The 21,722-nt window shown below is 39.0% G+C and overlaps 1 protein-coding gene across 3 annotated transcripts in view; it reads right to left on the reverse strand.

Moving 5' to 3' along the window:
- The window catches only part of ATRX (ATRX, chromatin remodeler), a 211,655-nt gene that overhangs the window by 10,808 nt on the left and 179,125 nt on the right, over positions 1 to 21,722 (reverse strand). For all 3 annotated transcript variants that reach the window (XM_019521505.1, XM_019521507.1, XM_019521506.1), the window contains 3 exons: positions 18,637 to 18,814; positions 17,292 to 17,486; positions 2,239 to 2,388 (listed from right to left, as the gene is read on the reverse strand). In XM_019521505.1, coding sequence (XP_019377050.1) covers positions 2,239 to 2,388; positions 17,292 to 17,486; positions 18,637 to 18,814 — 523 coding nt within the window. The remainder of the gene's footprint in view (positions 1 to 2,238; positions 2,389 to 17,291; positions 17,487 to 18,636; positions 18,815 to 21,722) is intronic.

Below are 21,722 nucleotides of genomic sequence, written 5' to 3' on the forward strand. Positions count from 1 at the left end.
CCGATGCGTGGAGGGACTGGAGCAAGCTCCGAGACCCGCTCCCGGCACCAAAAATGCGTTTAATGCGTCAGTCCTCAAATCGAGGACGATATCAGCGATTAAACTGATAAAAACAGATTTTTTTTTTTTTTTTTTTTTTTAACATATAGGCCTTACTACTAAGGCTTGAGATAATTTGAGGGTCCAGTTTATGTGCATGTGTTTGATATAAACACAATAAGAGAAGAAATACTTAAATATTTGGCCAGTACGATAGCAGCAGATGTAGACAGCAAGAGAAACACACTTATCAGAATTAGTAAATCAAACAAAGTCTTCGTATCACTTTGAAAGACTTTGAAAAGGCAAAACCGAAAACCATACTTTAAATATACATCAGTATGGAAACTGAGCTACTGTATGCATCTGAACGTTGAAGGAGGATTTCTAAGATCATGCATACGTTAGAAACATTTCAGAAAAGCTGCTGGAGGGGAACAACAATAATATTTAGACCTGAAAAAGTAATGAATGAAGAGGCATGAAAGAAAATTGGCTTAATGATCTATGGCTAAATACGTAAAAGAGTAGAGCTCAATATCGCTAGGGCATGCATATAGAAGGGAGAATGACACCTTACCAAATACAGGCTTAAGGTGGGAACAATCACAGAAAAGAAAAAGATGACCCAAGAGAATGGAAAAGAACAAAGGAAAGAAATGAAGGAGTAAAGCTGGAATTCCATCATGACAGCCACTACTAACTGCCAGATGGAGTGCTCTTGTTCAGGCCTTACACAAGTCTACAGTGAAAAGGACTAACATAACACAATCCAGCATGCATACTGCTGGATCTACCTTGTTAAAACCTGCATTTTCATGTTCAATCCCAATGTCTTTGATTTTGGCAAAGTATTATGAGATAGATAAAGTATTACGTATTTTGGCTAGAAAAACACCCATTACTATAGAAGCAACAGAGCAAGGATTTCCAAAATGAATCAACTGATGGAATACAGAAAAAACTGGATGAACAGGATCAACCTGCCTTGAAAGAAATACTGTACATCAAGTTCTAGTCATGAAAGACCCCTTGCAAGGAATAGGTTTCAAATATACAATCCCACAGTTGAAATAAACATAAAAACGATAAGATCAAGAAGTCACTGAGGCAGAAAAAAAATCCCCCAAAATATTCAAACAAAATACATGGCAAAGCAAGAGACAGGCAAGGCATGCCTGGCTAAAAAATGCTAGCAAAATACGCAAGCATGCTTCTCTTCCAAATTGTGGGGACCCTTGATGACTGCAGGGCCTGAACAGGGGTGGCAAAGCAACCATGTCTCTATACAGAAACAAACAATTCCACCTCTTGCTAATAGCAAAAGATAAATACTTGTTTTTTCCCCTTAAAATATCTGATGTGAGCCAATATAGTAAACACTTTCCTTCAGGATACACAGTGAAATACTGTGCAAGAAAACAACTGAACAAGCCAGATATAATAGGAGTTTTCACAGGCACCATTTATGTCATAAAGCAAACCTATGTAATTTTAGCCAGAATACCTATGTAATTTTAGCCTGTGTTAATTCTGAAGAAGAATTATCCTTTTCCTGCATCTTTAAATGAAGTCAAGTCTTACATATCACGATTGTTCTGCTGAACACTTGTCTTGAAGTGGGACAGGAACAATATTTCTTACAAAATGTCCAGACTAATTCTGGTCTGTACTTATCCCTCAATAAGACTGTTTTCTTTTCTTTTCAATTTTTTTTCTTGGGGGGAAGTAGGGAAGGGACGGAGGTGGAAGGGATATCAGGGTTTGGTTTAAATGTCAAACTCATTTTTTCTCCTTTTTTAAGCAGCTATTAATAGAGCTAGAGATTTTCCTTATATTTTCAAAACACAGAATTATAAAGAGCTCCAGTTAGAGTTTAACATAAAATGTAAAAACTACAAATCAAAAAAGAAAATGGTAAAATGTGTTAAAATCAAACAGAAGTAGCTTGAAGCATATACACATAAAAGCCTGCAACAAAATGGCAAACCACAAAGGAACCTTTTCATACCTCACAGTTTGCTTTCAGAGAGGTGGTATTTAAACTTGTCGTTTCACAGAGCATTACTCAGAACCTCAAGCCTACCACAGAGCTATTTTAAAAGCTTTTTAAAAATTACATTATTTTTAAAAGCTAGAAAATGTAAAAAGCTAAAAACATTTCACAGATATTATTAAAGCTAATGCATCCAACTTTACCTTCTTCTCAGCTTCATATTCTGCCCAAGCTGCCTTCCTTTCTTCTTCAGTCAATTCTTCTTCCTCTTTGTGGTCCAGGAGCGAGTCATGTTCATGGTAGCCCACTATGTGTTCTTTATGGATCTGAAGCAATTCTGCCAAAATTGTATCCTGTTTAAATGAAAAAGCATAATGAAATTTAAGTCACTTGTTAAATATTTGGACAGTAGCAGTGTTATCTGTGTCTTTGCTGATGATATGAAAGGTATACTGATAGTCACCGACAAGAGCTTGCAGTATTTCACAGATAAACAAAATTAAAATAAATTTAAAAAACAACAAAAACCACACATGAAATATTCCTCATAAAGAGGGAAATGGAGAAACAACCAAATGCAGCAAATGAGTCAACTCACTTAAACCACTGCATGCACTCAGATGCCAGTGAGGATGGAGGCTTTATAAGACCCTGAATAGCATGGAATGGACTAAACCAGGGCAGGCAATTATTTTGGGCGGAGGGTCGCTGATAGAATGGCCTGGCGGGCCACATCCAGCCCCCGGGCCGCATTTTGCACACCCCTGGACTAAACTGATTCTTATAGAGATGTTTGCTCTTTGCCCCCTAGAAGGAAGCCTTGGTAATATTCTGTAGTGAATTTGAAGCCCCTTTGTTGTGTTCTATAATTTAGGAAGTATTTGGGCCCAAACTGTACGTTGCGACCTGACACTGCAAAAAATATTTTCATTATTATAAAGCCAGAACCCAACCGAAAGCCACGTTCTTCAAAATGGCAAAATGAGCTTTGGGATATATAATCTCCAAATGCTCAAGTTAAATAGACCACATGTATGGGCTCCAGGCACAAGATATGGCCAAGAGGCCCTACTCTATACATTAGACTTATTTTCATTGGAACAGCATTCCAGAGTCATCTAGGTCAGCTGTTCGCAAACTCTGTTGCAGTGGGCTAAAACTACCCGGTTTGGATCTGAAATGGACTGGCACTAGGACCCGGCTGCTGCCACTGTTTCTCCCTACCGCCTGGCTGCGGCACAGGCAAGTTGCTGCACTGCCTGGCCGCGACAAAGCCCCCTGCCATCTGTCCACAGCACGGTGCAGGCAATGCCCCTGCTGCTCAACTCCCTTGGTACCCTCCTTGGGTCCACAGGCTCAATCCAATGATTCTGAGGGCCATACACTGCTGACCCCTGACCTAAGGAACTTCTCTTGGTGTTGGAAGAAAAGTTATTCTCCTTTCAGGATTAACAGAATAATATTTCTAGAGCCAGCTGCCGATTGGACAAAAAAATCCACGTGGTCAGAGAGAAGTATTTCTTCAGCGTTTCCAAGGCCAGTTTTTTGAGGATGCACCTGCACATGCAATTAAGAAAAGCTCCAACACAACAACATCAATTTCAAAACCTGTAAAAGGACCAGACTGTGGGTTTGACTTCACTGCACTACTTGGGCCACTCCTACCAAGAATTACACACAGTGCCTACAGTAGGATACAAACAAAATAATGTGTTTTTCTGCAGCAGGTTTATTATTATTATGGTTAAAACTAACTCCTAGAGACCACAATAAAAACAGTGGCCCAACTGTGCTAGACACTGCACAAACATTGAGCAAGGGACAGTTCCTACACTGACAATCTAACAACCTAAGCAGATTAAAGATGGGAGAAGAGAGAGATTATGTGACTTGTACCCATGAGCCTAAAGGAATGTGGAAGAGCCAAGAACTCAGCCTAGATCTCCTGGGTCCCAGTGCAGTATCCTACTCACAATTGCTACACTACAGAAACCAAAACTGCTCTGAACTCTCAGAAGCACAAAACCAGTTGTTAGGTTTGTTTTTGGGTCTTTTTTGTAGAAGTCAACCTCTTTGTTTCATCCTTATGCCATCACTTGGTCTCTTCATGTCTAAATCGACCCTTTCTCCTCTAGCCCCTGTGGAGCAAGTTCTGCATTATATCTGCCTGACTAAAGGGTGAAAGAAACAAATAATAGGATTCAGAGGGAAATAGGGGTTGTGGTAATGGGACGCATACAAAACATCTAAGGGAGGTGGGTGAAAAAGTCCAAAAAAGATTACAAAATTAAAATTAAGTTAACACAGTAAAAGCTCTCTCAGCATACTGCAGCCATACATCAAGTGTGCAGAGGGTTCTTAAGCAAGCATATGCATTAGTTTCTATGGTAACACTATTATTGAAAACAATCCTGGAATATAATCCATATTCACTTGGCCCACAGAGTCATTAAAATGTGGTTTAAATCACATTCAGTTGTGTATATTTGATTTCCTTTGTCTAAACTTTATTTTGTATTAAATAGAGTGATGAAGCTTGAAAGCCAAGATAAGGAAGTTACTCCAGTTTGGTTTTCTTAAATGCTTTACATTGAAAAACTGATTCATTCAATTCTACACAACAACATTTAGTGAAAAAAGTTTACTGAATTTAATTAATATACTTGGAGTTTAAGAAGGCATTTATCAGTATGGTTTATAGGGTCTTAAAATTGTATCAAATGGCAAATCTGGATGAAGATTTGAAAACAAGATTTTGACAAAAAGTTTCTGAATGTAAAAAAATGTTTCTTCTACCTGTCATTTTAGGCCTTCACAGAACTACTAAATGCAACTAGGAAATAATTATACCTGAAAGAAAACTTACTCTTGGTGGTATACTACCTATCACTAAGTCATAAGATAAATATCTCCCTCAGCCAGTCAGTAAAGCAGCAAAGGAATTATTCTGGAATTAGTATCATTTTTTACAATTTACAGTCTCTTAGATTATATAAAAAAAGATGCAGTTACTAATTTCCAAACTATGTGTTCATATATTACACTGCTGCTAAAGATATACTGCATCCAACTGAAAAAGGACAATCATTTCAGTCTGATTTTCTGATCTCCATTACAAGGCCTCTACTGATTCCAGCTTTTATTTAACAGGACAAACCAAAACAGTGGCTTTAAGTCATTATGGTCCCATTTTTTTGGGGCTGGGGGGAAACAGGAATTAGAAAGTGCACATTCATGTCCGCTCCAAAGGGGCACTGTGAAGGAGACCTGATGCTTCTGAGAACCTGGGTTCAAGCAGCTTGCTATTCTCCATCTGCCCTTACATCACACCAACCTGTTTGGGGAGTCTATCATCACTGGCCCTAAAAAGGTGGACGTAACAATTACTGAAGTTTTCACTTCAAACATGCCTGTTTCAAAATGAAAAGGCCAGGCCAACAATTGGTGATTTTGGTGAAAAAAAATCTTTTAACAGTCGTTTTAACATGTGCTAAGTCTCTCTCCCAGCAGATAATTCCTTGGGAGTTCAGTGTAAAAAATTTGAGAATCTATTTAAAACAGTATGATAGTCCATAAAATAAATTTATTTAAAAAGCACTTGACATCCATTTCTGAAAAACTCAGGGCAAAGCAAAACATAACATCTAAAATACAATAAAAATCTATTAAACTGAGAAAACTCTGTTTAAACTATCTCTTCCAAGGAAAGATAACAACGCCTTTGGCATTCTCCAATGTGCTTTTCAACCTTTTAATCTGCTGCTGTGCAAAACGAAAAACGCTTTGAAGTACCTAAAACTTTAGTCTGGATTAGATAACAAGTCATCAGTGTAACAGAAGTCTACAGAAAACCCACTCCATGTATAGTAATTATTTCTATATTTCTATCAGCTCATTTTGAATGAGCGATTAATCAGCTCTAGAGCACCTGTTACACATTTTTAGACTGATACAGAATTTTTGAAGGAGTTTTATTTGCAAGGTTGCAGAGATAGTAGAAGGCTAGAAATCTGCTTTTAATTAGCAGAAGTGAAGATTAAATTTAACAATTTAGGTATACTACAGCATAGCAGTATTACTGTGACCAAAAAGGCCATGGGCTGACTTCTAGGCTGCATTTGTGGTGGGGAACACTGGGGAGGGAAGGGGTCAGTGTGAACATGCTTTGCTGTAAATAGTTTCATAAGTAGGACACACAGATGCCCCTTGCACCCCAAAAGAAGACAGCAGTCTGAGCCTAGCAGCAAGGCCTGGAGATTGCTCCTTGATTTGTTCCCAATGACACTGTTTCATTTTACTGGGTGAGTGATGTCCCCAGGTTAATACTATAGTTCTGTAACAGTTCTGAGTGTGGCTGGCTGCCTTGGACGGGGGAAAAAAAAAAAAGTGAGGCTCAGAGAGCTGGGGAGCAAAGAAAGTCCCAGGGCAGACAGTAAAGAGAGCAGAAAGAACAGTCCAGATAGGACAGAGTGGACTGCAAGGGAGGACAGAGGGAACTGCACTCGCACAATAAAGACAGTTGGAGTGAAGCTTTCTGCTGTACTGCTTGGGACACTGGCACTAACCCCTAGCCTCTCCCTCTTGAAGCAAGGAAAAAACCCCTTTCACAGCTGATCAAAAAAAGGAGCTCTGAAGTGGGGGTACTAAAGATCATCAGAGAAGCCAGGGACAGAGAACAGCCAGAGTCTTGAAGCCAGAGGACTGCCTCTCGAGAAGCCATGCTAGGGCTGGCCTCAAAGGGTGCTTGGGGAAAAGGAAAGAAAATAAGATTTATTCTTGGGGAGTCCTGTAGCAGGGTTTCCATCAAAAGTGGCATGATATGTAACAACAGCATTTCAGGGGACCAGACCCTTAACCTGAATACGAGTGCTAGACAGCTAGTCTTTGTAATGCTCCAGGGCAGGGGTTTTCAACCTTTTTTAAGGAGTGTACCCCTTCTGGGTACAGTTCTAGTGGAGTGAAGGGGGACAGTATTAAAGGGGACTGAGTCTTCCAAAGCACATGTGCAACTCTTGACTACCTGATAACCAAGATATTCCAAAAGTCTTAGGAGTTGCATCATCTTAACTATTCCAGAACAGCAACAAAATGTTATGTATCAGTTCAGTCCTATTAAGTATGACTCCAAAAGATGGATGTAGTATTATAATAAAAGAGACAAGTGCAATATGGGTTAAGTACCTAAATCCCTTAAAAAAATCTGGTCTTATATAAATAACAATTCCAATATTAAACTGATTAGTATATATCTGTGCTTTGGATAATTATATTCTGAGCAATTATCTTAAAATTGTGACATCAGATTCCAAACTTCACTTATTTTGTTATGTATGAAGGGTCTGCTTCGTCAAACCTTTGCTCCCATGATTCGTAGGTAACAAGATGACAATCCCGTTTGAATCACAATATTAAACTGCAATGAACCATGCAATTTTTAAAATCAAGGTCTTTTTTTTTTTTATAACTGTTTGTAAAGAAGTTCAAATGGCATTGAAGTCAGAGCAAAGATTCATATGGAAGTCAGCTGGTTTTGGATCCAGTCCAGACGCTGACATATTACACATTTATCAACTAATATACTGGTTTAGTAATCATACCAAAATTCCTCCTTTTATGGTCATTTTAGTAATCTGAAATATTTCTACACCAAAATTTCACAGAGGAGATACCAGTCATAAAGGATTTATAATGCCCAAAGACAAAAAACAAAAACTTTAAAAATTTATGGTCAACTTTTCATTTCCTTCCCAGTAAAATACAGATAAGTTGAAGTTAAACATGTTAAATATGTTAAAGGTCTTTATGGTGAAAACTCTAAACACAGATGTATTTTACACTATAAAGGAACCTTTTTTCATTCCATGATACTTAAAGAAGTAAATATTTAACCACAATTAATGTGCGTATAGTTAGCTGCCAAACACTTATAATCTTGTTTTTTTGCCATGAGGATCTTGTATTTGAACAACGCTATTAATTTTTTTCCTACAAATTGCATTTTCTAAGAAAACTGACCTGTGCCAGCGTGTAAGAAGATATGCATACTAAGAATATGTGGAATGTTAAGAAAATATGGCCCAAGCTATACAACATTGAAAATATGAAGAAAACGCATGCAATTTTTGATCACCTAACCTACACAAAAGCCTAATTCTATGCTTTCCAAGCAGTCTAAATACTTCCTCTTTATGTTTAAAGAAAAGGAATATATAAACAAATCATCAATTGCTCAAACTAAAAGTTACAAGAAAGGTTGAACCTTAACAATGGAGTCCTGAGTCATCAATCCTTTATCATTATGAGACTCCTTCCTGAAGAGCTAAAGATCCCTACTATTGGGCTTCATCAGGTCAAGAATGAATACTTGGTCTGCAGTCATCAAGCAGAAAGTCTGCTCATGGGAAAACATTAAAGAGGAAAAAAAGATGATTAATCTGTGTTTAGATGGCTGTGAAGGAGATGAACAGAAAACATACCACCCAATCCCTATCCTGGTCCCTCTCTTAAAAAACAAACTCTAATGGTTTAGACAATTAATTTCAAAATGCTTACGTTCAACATTAGTTCATGTACATGGATACTGGGGAGTTATTGTCCTGGATTCTATCTGTTGTTCCACATATTGCTTTTAGTATGTTTAAATGATTGTATTGTGATGCAGCTCATGCCAATGCTAAGGATTACAGAGGCAAGTTTCTTATCTTACCATCTGCATGGTAATAAAATTGCACAATGACATCATTGTTCAGAAAACTATGCTTTGAAGAAATGAAAGCTGAAGAGGTCTGAAAACAAGGGAGGGTGTGTGTGGGGGAGGAATTATACCCAAACCTGTAAAAAAAGCAAAACTAAAGCTTCACTTTAGCTTAAATGCCTACTTTGCTTTCTTGATAATTACAAAGGAACAGTTCAGTCTTTGTAAGCAAGGTGTAGACAGTTCAGTGTCAGAAAGGAGAAAGACAGGTAAATGTTTGTGCTAGGTTTAACTGGCCTTTGTTTCCCTATAAAGGGCTGCAGAGATCAGATTGTGTATGCTGAATTTATCAGGAACAAAACACCTAAGTATTATGCAACATGACCTTTACCAAGAGTTTCATCTCTAATTACTAAATGTGCACCGCTATAAAAAAAACAAAAAAAAAACGGTCCATATTGGATTGGCACCGATAAAAGGAAAATTGACATTACCGGCAATCGGCTTTTTTCGCCACGGTAGCCAATGCTGTCAGCGATAAATGCTGCGTGCACGTGGGCAGACATGCATGCACGCAGCTACAAATGTAGCCCAGCAGCTTGGAGAGCAGCATCTGGCCAGAAAATCTGGGGGGAGGGGAAGGCGTGGGGGGCAAAATCGAGGCCCCCATGGTGAGGGAGAGAACGGGGCAGGGGCAGGCACTGTCCAGCTGGGGCAACGTGGGGCAGAGCTGCAGGCAGCTCCTCAGTGGGGTGTGGGAGGGTGGGGAGAGGGGGCAGCTCCCAACCACTGCATGCACACCAGGGGGAGGCAGGGGGCACATTTCCCCCCGGCCCCCACCGTTTTGTGCATGGGGTGGAGGAAGACTGCCTGCTGAAGACTCAGTGCCAGGGGCTGTGCTGGCTTCCTCCCAGTGGAGTGGCTGGGCCAGGGCTGCACTCAGGGTAAGTGGCAGCAGCATTGGGAGTGGGGCTATGGTGAATTCTGGGGTGGCTGTAGTCTACCCTGTGGCCTCCCCTCCCAGCGCTGCTGCCGCCTGCCCGGAGTGCAGCCTTGGGCTGGGCTCCCCTCCCCCCGCTGGGAAGAGACCAGTGCAGCCCCTGGCCCCGAGGGGCCCACAGTGGGCAGCCTGCCCTCACCCTGTGCACAAATCCAGAGGGGCACATGCCCCCCCACCTTGCACCTCCCAGATAAGCTGCCTGCTGCTCATCTCTGCGCCCCACCCTGGCTAGGTAGCACCTACCCTGCCCCAGCCTCATTCCTTCTTTCACCATGGGGGCCTCGATCTGCCTCCTGCCACCTATTTCTCCCACAGGCTTATGAGCTGAGTGCTGGTCTCCAACCTGCTGGGTTGCATACTGGCCACTGGACTGGTATCAGCCGATATGGCTGGTTAATCACTGGATGTAGTTATCAGTCAAAACAATCTTCATCAGTGCACCCCTACTAATTGCTGTGCAATTCATGAATATACCAATAAAAATGTTTCTAAGCATAATACATAGTAGATGCCTTTTATACCTGGATTTAAAAAAATTTTTTGGCAGAAGTACCAAGGGAGAGGCAAATGTGTTTAAGTGTTAATATCACAAGTTTTACAACTACAAAGTCAGAAATATACACTGCTTTTTCAATGAGAATGTCACCCAAAAACCAAGCAGTGGAAAGGATGGGATCAAAAAGATTTAAGTTATTGAAGAAAATATACATGCAGGATGAATTAAAAACCAAAAGGAGTTAAAAGGATAGCTCCAGGGATTTTTCTTCAAAGCTTTCATAACAAGTGAAAAAGAATTTAAAATCTCCCAATATAAAATTAAGAATTAAAAATCCTCCAATATAAAATCCTGCTAAAAAATACCTTATGAATTGGAATATTCTAATAATCATGATTGGTTCTCACCTGAATCCATGGTGGCAGACATTTTATGTCAAATTAGAATATGAAAATGTCAACTCCATTAAATTTAGTGGGAAAACATTTTGGTTTTTTAGGGTGCTTGGGGTTTTAATTTTTCTCCCTCTCTCATAGGTAGTTTTGTTTACTTTAAACAATATTCTTTTTCGCAGGCAGATAGCTCCAGGATTCCCAAAACAGGACAGTTTGCCTTTCCAAGCTTCATGGTCAGAGGACAGGACTAGAAGCATAGAAAGGTAGGGCTGAAAGGGACCTTAGGAAGTCATCTAGTTCAACCCCCTGCTCTAAGCAGGTCCAGCCCCAACTATATCATCCCAGTCAAGGCTTTGTCTATGTAGGTCTTAAAAACCTCCAAGGATGGAGATTCCACCACCTCTCTGGGTAACATCCTGTTCCAATGCTTTACTACCCTCCTCATCAGCAAGTTTTTCCTAATAGCTAACCTAAACATCCTTTGCTGCAACTTGAGACCATTGCTCCTTCTTCTGTCATCTGCCACCACTGAGAACAGTCCATCCTCTTTGGAACCACCCCTTAAGTAGTTGAAGGTTACTCAGTCTTCTCTTCTCCAGACTAAAGTCCAGTTCCCTCAGCCTCTCCTCTTCAAAGTCATGTGACCCAGCCCCCCAACCATTTTTAAATTTTTCCACTGGACTCTATTCAGTTTGTCCGCATTCTTTCTGTAGCAGGGGCCCAAAACTGGACATGGGACTCCAGATATGGCCCCCTTCCCAGTGTCCAATTCAGGGGAATACTCACTCCCCTCAATCTGCTGACAGCACTCCCGCTAATGCAGCCCAGTACGCTGTTAGTTTTCTTACCAACAAAGGCACACTGTTGGCTCAGATTCAGCTTACTGTCTACTCTACTGTAACTCCTAGTAGGAGCAATGGACTCAAGGTACAGCAGAGGAAATTGATTTGGAGATTAGGAGGAAAGTTGGGATTCTGAGGGTGGTCAAGCATTGGAATAGGCTACCTAGAAAAGCTGTGGAATCTCAGTCTCTGGAAATATTCTACAAAACTCTGGACAGACACTTGGCTGGGATGGCTTAGTCAAGGATGATCCTACCTTGAAAGCAGGGGGCTGGCCAGATGACCTTGTGAGGTCCTTTCCATCCCTACTTTCCTGCTATCTTAAGGTCCTACAAAAGGTTTTGTTTGTTGTACTCGCTCAGCCTATTCCTCCCTCCTCCTTCCTCAGCATTAGATTTTTTTTTGCCTTTATTCCCATATCCTACTCATCACAAACTACAGCCAGTTACTGAAATCCCATTCAGCAAAGGCTGAGAGCTCTTGGTTGTGGGCAACCGGATTACAGGTGATTGGTTGTAGGGAAAGGACTACTTGAAGAAACTTGTAAATATATAGAAACACTTATAGGCAAGAAACTGAACATTTGATGGAAAGATTAGACAAGAGGTATACAAAGAAACGGTGCATTTTTAATGTGCATTGAATTTAGAGACGGCAGTTAGAGTGACTATGGGGCAAATCATACTTAAGACATAAAACAAAGCTCTACAAAAATAATTATGGAAACCAAAGTAATTTAAAGCTACAATGTGCTATTTTACTCTTCTGCAACTAATGGAGATGGCTTTTATTTCTGTCCTAATTTGCTGACAGGGAAATGCCCGTCTCCCTTTTCAAAGTATTTTTTTCCTTTTGTATGTTAAATACAGTTTAATTTTGAAATAAGTGCCATTGTGGAATGGCAAGCAGACACAGAAGTTGCTCTTTATAGAAAGAAAAATACTTAAGAGGAAGAGTGCTCTTTTATGAGAAAATAAACAAACCTCATTTAATGCTCAATAACGACATAGCTACTCAATTGAGTTTTTAAAGAACTGGTTTATAATCTTGAGAACTTCACATTTTAAAACAGGTTTGTAAAATATTTCAGCACAAATTGACTGAAGATGCATTTGAGTTACTGACTGCCATCTCTCCCACCCTTCTCTCTGACACTGCATGCTATTTGAAAAGGTACATTAAAATTATAACCCTCTTTTGATATTTTCAGGATTTCAGGCCCACACCTTGAAGGAAGTGAATGTCTCTGGGAGGTTCTGAGAACCCTTGATTTCAAACTTCAGTAGGATCTCAGGGAACTCAGCACCTCACATACTTAGGTCTTAACTGCTCTAGGCAAAAAATCTATTTGAGAGAGAGGTGTAAGAGACAAGAGAAAGGGTAAAGGACTTCTGAGTTCATAGCCACTTAACTCTAAGCTGGTACTAGCCAGCTAAAAGGAATCAACCTACAAATTATTTCCTGCAAATGAATACATGTACAATCTGCTAAAAAAGGAGAAAATTACCTGATAATTATGAGTTTTCAAGTGCCAAGTATTACCAGTAGTTAAGAGGTTTGCAAATGGCAAAACACAAGCCATTAAACTAGCAGGTGGGCTGATAAGGAGGAATCAAACAATTACAAGATAAGGTTTTTTCCCCCAAAGCTGAGGACTGGCATGAGAGCAGAGATTCACATACTACTACTTTCCCAATCAGCCAGATGAAGCTTTTCAGGATGAAGGGGAAGTTTAGTATTTAAAACTTAATGTATAAACAAGTTATTGAAAGTTACACCCTTCTTCCCTGCAATGAGGAAGAAACTGAGTTGCTCATCTTCTTTAAGGCTTCCATACTGCTGGTGTCATAAATGGAGTTGTGTTCAAGAAACTTCCCCCAGTCAGCAACCTGCTCACATATATAACAACACTTTCAAATATGTTAACACAGGTTGTTTTTTTTCCCCCCAAAAATGGTACTATTTAATGAACACTTAAGTTCTTGCACTGAGCTAAGCCTTTGCAAGTAGTCTCACCTTCCCCCTGTCATACGATAAATAGCTAATTTTTACCTCTTGTGACAAGGTAGATGTCCTATCCATTTCATCTCTCTAAAACTTTCCCATGTTCAATGGGAGTAGAAAGGCAATTAATATTTGCAAATCTGTTTTGAAGATGAACTAGTGTAATATATACGGGTGTTTAAAAAACTAACAGAAATTGTGAAATAAATCCACTGTGTATACAATGATCATTTACTGGGCCATGTCGCTTCTCTACATAGTAATAAATTATGGGTGCATTCAACAAGGCCAGTGTTCCCCACTTTGTCAGACACACAGTGTGGGCAGCCATTTATCCGTTAATTTCTGAAACACCCTTTTCGTTTATTTTACTTGCAACACATGACTCTTTTCTTCAGCCACATGCCCACATTGAGATATCCAGGCCAATTCAGTGCTCCCCCCCCAACAATCCTTTTTTTTGTAATTTATTTCTGGTATTAAAACAGTGATGAAACAGGGATGTCAGCATATAAATTTCCTCAAACTTACAAAATCACTCATAATCAGTTTATACCCAGCATTTTGTTAAGAACGTTTTAATCTAAAGACATATTTGACTCATTTGGGTATACTATGAAAGATTAAACTATTCTTAAGAATAAATAGATAACGCCACCATACCGGGAATCAACTGTACTTGCAGAGCTACCAATATAAACTAAGCAAAAAGCATAAAAGATAATTTTCAAATGTGTTCTTTTTACAAAAGATATTAAATTCTTAACTGAAGAAAAAAAAGTTGGGTTTTTTTTTTTTTAAAAGGTAAAAATTTCTGTTACAAAGTAACAAAATCAGTATTAATAAACAAGTTTCATTGATCCATGTCTTTCTGCCTGTACAGAAAAAATCCATAAGAAGGGTTTAGATTCAATTATTAAAGTTTTCACATGTTTTAAAATGACTGTTAAAATGGCTTGGTATTGGGCTAACACTTTCTTAATCCCTCTGACAGCTGCACAGGCACTGTAGGTGGTCTAGTAAAAACCTCTCTCTTGGAGAATGGTGCCCTACGCAACACAGTTCAAGAAAGCCCAGTCCAGTATTTAACAGTAACTGATCACATTCTGGTAATCACAAGATAATCCATATTCAGAATGGAAAATATGCAATGTTCCTGAAAAAAGAAAATATGGTCACAGTAATGAACTAAGTACATGAAGTAGCCACCAATGCATTTGGAAATAGTTGTATTTTTCTTGCATGCATGCTAAGAACTTGGGCTCTTTACTGCTTTAGAACAAATTACACTAATACTATAACACAGTGGGGGCCAACCTTTTTGGCAAGCACACCCCAAGGTAAACTCCCCCCACCCTTCCCAAGTGCTATTCTGATCCCCCTCCGCTGCTCAATCTGCTGTTCTGCTTCGCACTCCCTGACCCATCTGCTTCTGTGCTCCCTTCCTGATTGGCCGTGTGCTACACACAGGCTGCCCATGCTACTTGTGGCACATATGCCACAGGTTGGCCAGCCCTGCAGTAATACAAGGTTTTGTCATTCACTTCTAGCCTACTGTATTCCTTTCAGCTAAGGACTTCGGAGAGCAGTATTATTTGATTTGATTAACATCTGCTACGTGTGCGTGCACATGCATGCGCATCTCTCCCCCACCTCCCTTTCCCCCAGAAATTTAAATAAATAAATAAATAAATGGATTGTAAGTATACCCTTGTGTATGTTTATAATAGCAAACAGAAGGTGAAAAATGTGCCCTCAACGTTTCTTTAGACTGTGCAATCAGAATCGCCATTCAATACTAAAAGAATATTTTTTCCCTCGTTTCTGATGTACCTTAAAAAACAGAAAAGAAAGAAAACCCTCTATTTTACCCAATGGTCAGATGCATATAAATTTCAAAGAATACAGCAAAAAATGAGATCCGTTTACTAAGCACAGGCCACATGTGTAATTCACTTCATATTCACCAATTATGTGACTGTATGAAATGATTGTGTTACATAAGCTAAAAGACTAATTTCACAGTAAGTGACTTGAGTTAACCTTCAGCATGCAACGTCTCAATGTTATATGAACACATTTGCATAAACAAGGACTAACTTAAACTTGCTTTATTTGTTTTCAAAACAGTAAGTATTAAAGCAGTGCAAATTAAGTGGCCCAGGTACTTACACCTACAATACATTTTCCTTTCTGAAAGTTTGACTGAAGTTAGTTGGCTCAATTTTCAAAACTGACTAGCAATTTTGAACTCAACATTGAGTACTTACTTGATACAGTAACGTGTGCCTGAGCTTTCTTATTTTGCAAATCAGATCCTTTCAGGGTATCTCAAACTGGGCAGCCAAAAACTGTGGTACCTTACATCAAAACTCACATTTGAAAATGCAGGCAATAATTAAAAGGCTAATTGAAAAAAACAGTATGAGAAAACCAGTTGTTTCAAGATTAAGCATCTCTATTTTAACATACACCAAACACCACATTGCCTGCTTTCTACCAGTAACCCAAACACTAACACTTATCCCTCCACCAGGCTACCTTTTTCCCTAGACTTCAGATGCAACATTCTACGTTCTTAAATCACGACAGGCTCAAGGGAAGCACAAAGCCACTTAAGGAGGAAAAAAAGAGGGTGCCAGAGCCTCCAGAGCAAGCCACAAAATACAAAATCAACCAACCAAAACCAGTGTTCCACCCCTATCCAGTAAGGCAAGAAAATACAAATACAAGGCCAGCCTTCACCGGAGTCTCTCTGGGCTAGAGACAGAAGTTACATACCAACTGGTTTAAGTGATCAGAAACTGGTTTAAACCTCTAACAGAACCAAAGTTCAGTGTACATAAACCAGTTGCAAAATGGTTGAAACTGGTTTCAGATGAATCTGATTGAATGTAATATTAGATTTAACTGACTTGGATTAAACCAGTTTATGAAACTTCTGTGCCAGACCCCTTCCTGGTTCAAGTTAAATCACAGTCCCCCAGCATGCTTTCCAGCCCTGGGCTGGGCTATCTGCTCCAGCAGAGAAGGGGGTGTTCCCCCAAGCCGCCCCAGCAAACTCTGGGTGGCTGTCCCCCAGGCAAACTCTGGCTGGGGTCTGGGGCCAGGGAGGGGGGTTAAACTTCCCTTCCCCCAAAGTACAGAGCTGCCCTGCCAAAAACTTACTGCTGACTGCAACTGTGTACTACAAATCCCAGAGGCACCTGGAAGCAGGAAGGGGGAGTGATGAACAACCCTGGACTGCAAATCTCAGAGACCTCAGGGGCAGCAGGAAGAGGAAGCAAAACACACAGCCCATGCTGGCTGCGCCAGAGACATGCTCTAGTACACCCTGCCTTCTGGCCTGAGCCACTGTAGGTATGTGGCTGCAATCCCTGAATCAAAGGTAAATGTCTGTCCAGTTGATTCTCAATTTAATCTCTGTATTTTGGATTCACCTGAAAAGACTGAATCAACTCAGCTTCAGGCTTTTTGACCGTCTGTACTTAGCCTTGATCTCACATAGATTAAGCAAGGCAGCATTTCAAATGTCCTTGGATGTTAAGTATCAAGGGCGGACTTTTTCCCAGATTGACTCTCCTTCCCCTTTTCTGTGGTTCCTATCTCTGGTGCTCCCCTCCAAAAAAAGAAGTCTTAGAACATTTAGACAGTAGACTAGAACTCAAAAGGCTAAAAGGTTCAATTGTTCAAGTCCCAGCCGTGTTACTGATTTCCACATGACACTGGACAGGAAAGTTTTTGCGACTTCTCTTCTCAATGTTGCCAGCTCTTTTGAAATTCGTCTACACTGTTTTTTACTGCTAATGCTTGGAATCTGGTTACCTTTGGCAGCATGGGTGTGTCCCTCTTCTTTTTCTTTTCTGAATTAGGGTCATCCAGCAAATCTGGCTCAAAAGTATAGAGCTCTGTGAGCTCATTCATGGTGAAGTGACGCTCAACTTGCTGCTGGTCAACCACCCGGAAAGACAGTGACTGTTTTGTTACCTGGCGATCATAGATCTTGTCCTCCATTGTTCCCTAAAAAAACCCACACAATTTTTAAAAATGTCAGTGCGCACATACATAGGCTCAAATTACTCTCATTTGGAAAAAAAGTCATCAAATGATAGGAACAACCCTTATAAAACAATTTTCCATTTTTAATGTTTGTTCCATCACATCAAGTAGCTTACCATAAACCACCTTCCTTTTTTAAATCATTTAAAAAAAATGGCAGTTCTGGAGAGAATCCTTTATTAGCTTGTTAGCAGTTTATTAGAAAAAGAAATATATTTCAACTTCATTAACTCACGGAAATCAAATTTTACACTTCTCCAAATCTGTACTTCTAAAAATACTGGTATTTAAAAAAACTGTGTTTCTATAACATTATTCAATGCGTTTTATCTGACATTAGCAACAAAACCATAAAAAAAATCCCCCACAAGACCCAACCCTACCCTCAAAATTAAGCATGAAAAAGAGAAGGTACAAATTCAACGTCAGTTCAAAAAAATAAAGAAAGCAAGCAAGCTTAGGACACAATGGTCAAAGAAGAAAGCAGAACTGAACGTAAGTTACCAGCACAACAGAATGTGGTGAAAGCACATACAGTCCTTGGATGTATAAGCACAGGAATACAGAGCAGTAGGGAGGTTATGTATACGGCATCAGTGAGAACAGTTATGTTCAATGCTGGGATCCACAATTAAAAAGGATGTTAGTAAATTGAAAAAAGATTCAGGAAAGGTTACAAGAATTATTTGAACTTGGGGGTGAAGAGGAAACATCCTACTGTACAAGACTACAGAAGCTCAATTATTTAACTTAAATACAAAGTTAAGATTTGACTTGGTCAAGATCCAGTTAGGGGTAAAGACAGCAGAAAGGTCTTCAACCTACCTAGCTACATGATTATAATAATCCTTCATATGTGATCTTAAAAAAGAAACCAAAACAAACTACCTAACAAAAACTCCTCCCCTCTGGGGCAGGGTAGGGCAGGGGAGGAGATAAATTTGTAACAGTTCATTACAGCTTGACAATTTTCAGCTTAAAAACACTACTGAATGTGTGCAGGTACATCCCGGTATCTGATGCCACAGGGATGAAAAAGTCTATATGCACAGATTGACATTTGACACCACAGCATTAAGACCATTAATGAAACATTAGTTTCAAAACTTACCTGAGCTAGGAACCTGTACACAAACACAGGTTTGTTTTGCCCAAAGCGGTAAACCCTAAAGATACTCTGGATATCATAGGATGGGTTCCAAGAGGCATCAAAGATAATCACACGATTAGCAGCCACTAGGTTTATTCCAAGAGAACCTGCTTTAGTGGAAATAATAAACAAACGGCCTCTGGAACAACAAAAATGATTAAATTTTAGTATTTTACAAAGCAAAATTGACTTCCCTTGTCTTGGCATCCTTAAATGTTATAAATATGTTTCTGAAAACAGGTAAACTAAATCCTCTGGAGGACCTCTTATGTATTATTGAGAAGTTACAATTATTTAATTTTTAAAAATGCTATACTGTAAAATTTGCATTTGTACTGTTTTAAATAAAAAGCAAAACTTTTTGTAAGACTAACTGCACTCTCAGAATCATAGCTCCTAAAGCCCAAGACATCTGGGGCACGATAATTCATGGAAAAAGAAAATAAGAAAATTTTAGATGGTGGTGCTGCAAGGAGAAGAAATGGAAACTATTTCCTCTTTCCCATTATCAGTAAAATTTACTTTGATATACCACCAGTTGGAGATGCAGTGTCTACTGGTTGGCAGACACTCAGACAGGTCACTTTGATTCTAATAACAAGCAATTCTAATATGTAGCATAAAATACAAAAGTTTGTTTGGAGGTCTGCCAAGAAGCTCTGTACAGCTACAGTTCTCTGTTGTATTTTACTTGCTTGTTCCAGCAGACAGTGGAGAAAAAAAGAATTATATGCAGCAATTTATGGTTCAAAACTCTGGTTCTAATAAATGGCTGATTCTATAAAGCCAAGCGCTAAAAAGTGGCAGGAAATGTACACTTTTGGTATTTGGTTTTGATATTTAATTTTCATAATCAGCAACCTTCATATCATCAGATATGGATACACCAGAGTTTGTAGTATGGTTTAGAATGGCAATGTGCGATACCAAAGTCATTTCTCTCTAAGCATCTAGATTTCCATGTAGGAAAACACAAGAGCTCAACAGAAATTCACATATACCGAACAGTGCACCTGTTACTAATGTATCTGGAAAAAGGACAAGGAGAACTTTTTCTAGTTCATGAAGAATTTCAAAGCTAGAGACCAATATTCTGGCATGATGGTATGGAGTAATCATGCCTCAAATTTCAAGGGAAAATGTGAACAGCTTCCCCTATTTGTAGAAAGTGTCCCAGCCCAAAAGCCCCAAACTGAGGTGATGTCAGGGTTTAGAAATGTTATTTTCTTGTATATTTGGTGTGGAAATTTCAAATTAAAATTTGGGTAAATTTTTTATATAAAATACTACTGTTCAAATAAAACAGCAAGACCAAATTAAACAGGAACGGAATAAACTTTTCGTTTGGTTTGGGGAGGGTTTTTTTTTTTTTTTTAAAGCAACATAGAACAAATTTTTTAAATGTCAAAAGAACTGAGGGGTAGGCATCAGTAGTACAAGTTTATAGTAAAAATTACAAAGTTGCTTGACACCTCTCCAAAAACTATTAATATTTTCAAAATATTTCCAGTTATCGAATATATGAAAAATGCAGTTTTCAAACGCAGATAAATTCCCGTATGACACAATGCTCTAGGATGTCTTTTGTTAAGTGAACATTTTGCAGCTATATGAAGTGTTGGTATTTTGCTTTCAAGAAGCATGCCCAAAATAATAACTGTTTATAAGGGAAGAACCTAGACTTGTTACAATGTAAAGAGACATACATGATCTTTTTTTTCATCTTACTCACTTTAGAGCTAGTTAAGTAAATATTAGTAAGATGCACTTATTGTCAGGTTAATGGGCTACTGCTGCTACAGAATGACTCCCATTTGTTATATTCAGAAATTGGCTGAATACACTCAACTATGTGCAAGGGATAGTAAGCTTTCCACATCAAAGAACAAGGTATGTGGCACAGAGTAAACCCTATAATCAACTAACTTAATAGGAAACCTTTAACAAAATGACAGAAGTCCTTTCTTCTCAACTAAAAAACCTAACATCAAATGCATTTCTTCTCATTAAGGGCGGAACCACATATCACACTCACAAGTCAAAACTAAAAGTTTTTTTTTTTTTTTTAATTATTTTTCTTAAAACTGAGCTAAACAAATATAAGAGCATATTTTGCAACCCCTTATTTTCATTCATTAACTTTATGCTGCTTGGGAATCTCCATATTTAGTGTAAATAGTTGTGTTAAAAATACTTAACTCAAGAGGGAGAACAACAGTCCAAATATAAACTTCATCACTAATTTAAATTGCTAGCAGATGGCTGCAGTGGCCTTGCACATGAGTCATTTTATTATGTATTTACACACATGCATACATAACTAGAGAAAGACCTCTCCTGGGTAAGACCATATCAAATAGTTTCAGACAAAAACTATATTAAGATATCATTGAGGTTGAAAGCACACAGCTATCTAGGGCAAAAGTGCATGAGAGTTTTTGTAGTATCCCAAAGCTAAGTTTTATAAATCAGGTAACTCAGAGTTAAGGTTACACACATAAAAGAAATACAGAACTGCACAGTCAGGACACACAATCTTAACTCCACCATGCAGAGACATTCTGCAGTAACCTTTGGCTGAATAAGTAACTCTCCAATGAAGTGATGCGGCATAATTCCTTCCCCCTTACCTTTAAGTACAAGGAAGCTGAAGCAAAGAAATTTAAAAACAGAGATGAAAGGCAATGCTGTCAACTAATTTTAAGTGCTTGATTTGAGAAACTCAGAACCTGATTTTTCACAACACCTCTCAGTTTACAGAGTATGTTCAGCATATATAGCTCACACAGCCACCTATGATCAGGAGTGCTCAGATGTTTTGCAAATCAGATTGTATACGTGTCAAATCAGGTACTGAGACAGTGGCCATCCGTGAAAATTTTAGTCGAGGTCCTGGCATAGGATCGTGAAAAACCTCTGTACTTCTGAATATTTCTCCAGAAGGATGTTCAACTGCCTTACCACCGAGACCAGTCTTTGTCCTCAGTTTCCTGTCACATTCACCTGACACTTTTTCACGTGTGCAACAAGAAACAGGTATATACAAC

The sequence above is a fragment of the Gavialis gangeticus genome, unplaced genomic scaffold (assembly GCF_001723915.1).
Source record: "Gavialis gangeticus isolate Ggan-Ray unplaced genomic scaffold, GavGan_comp1, whole genome shotgun sequence".
Classification (NCBI taxonomy): Eukaryota; Metazoa; Chordata; order Crocodylia; family Gavialidae; genus Gavialis; species Gavialis gangeticus.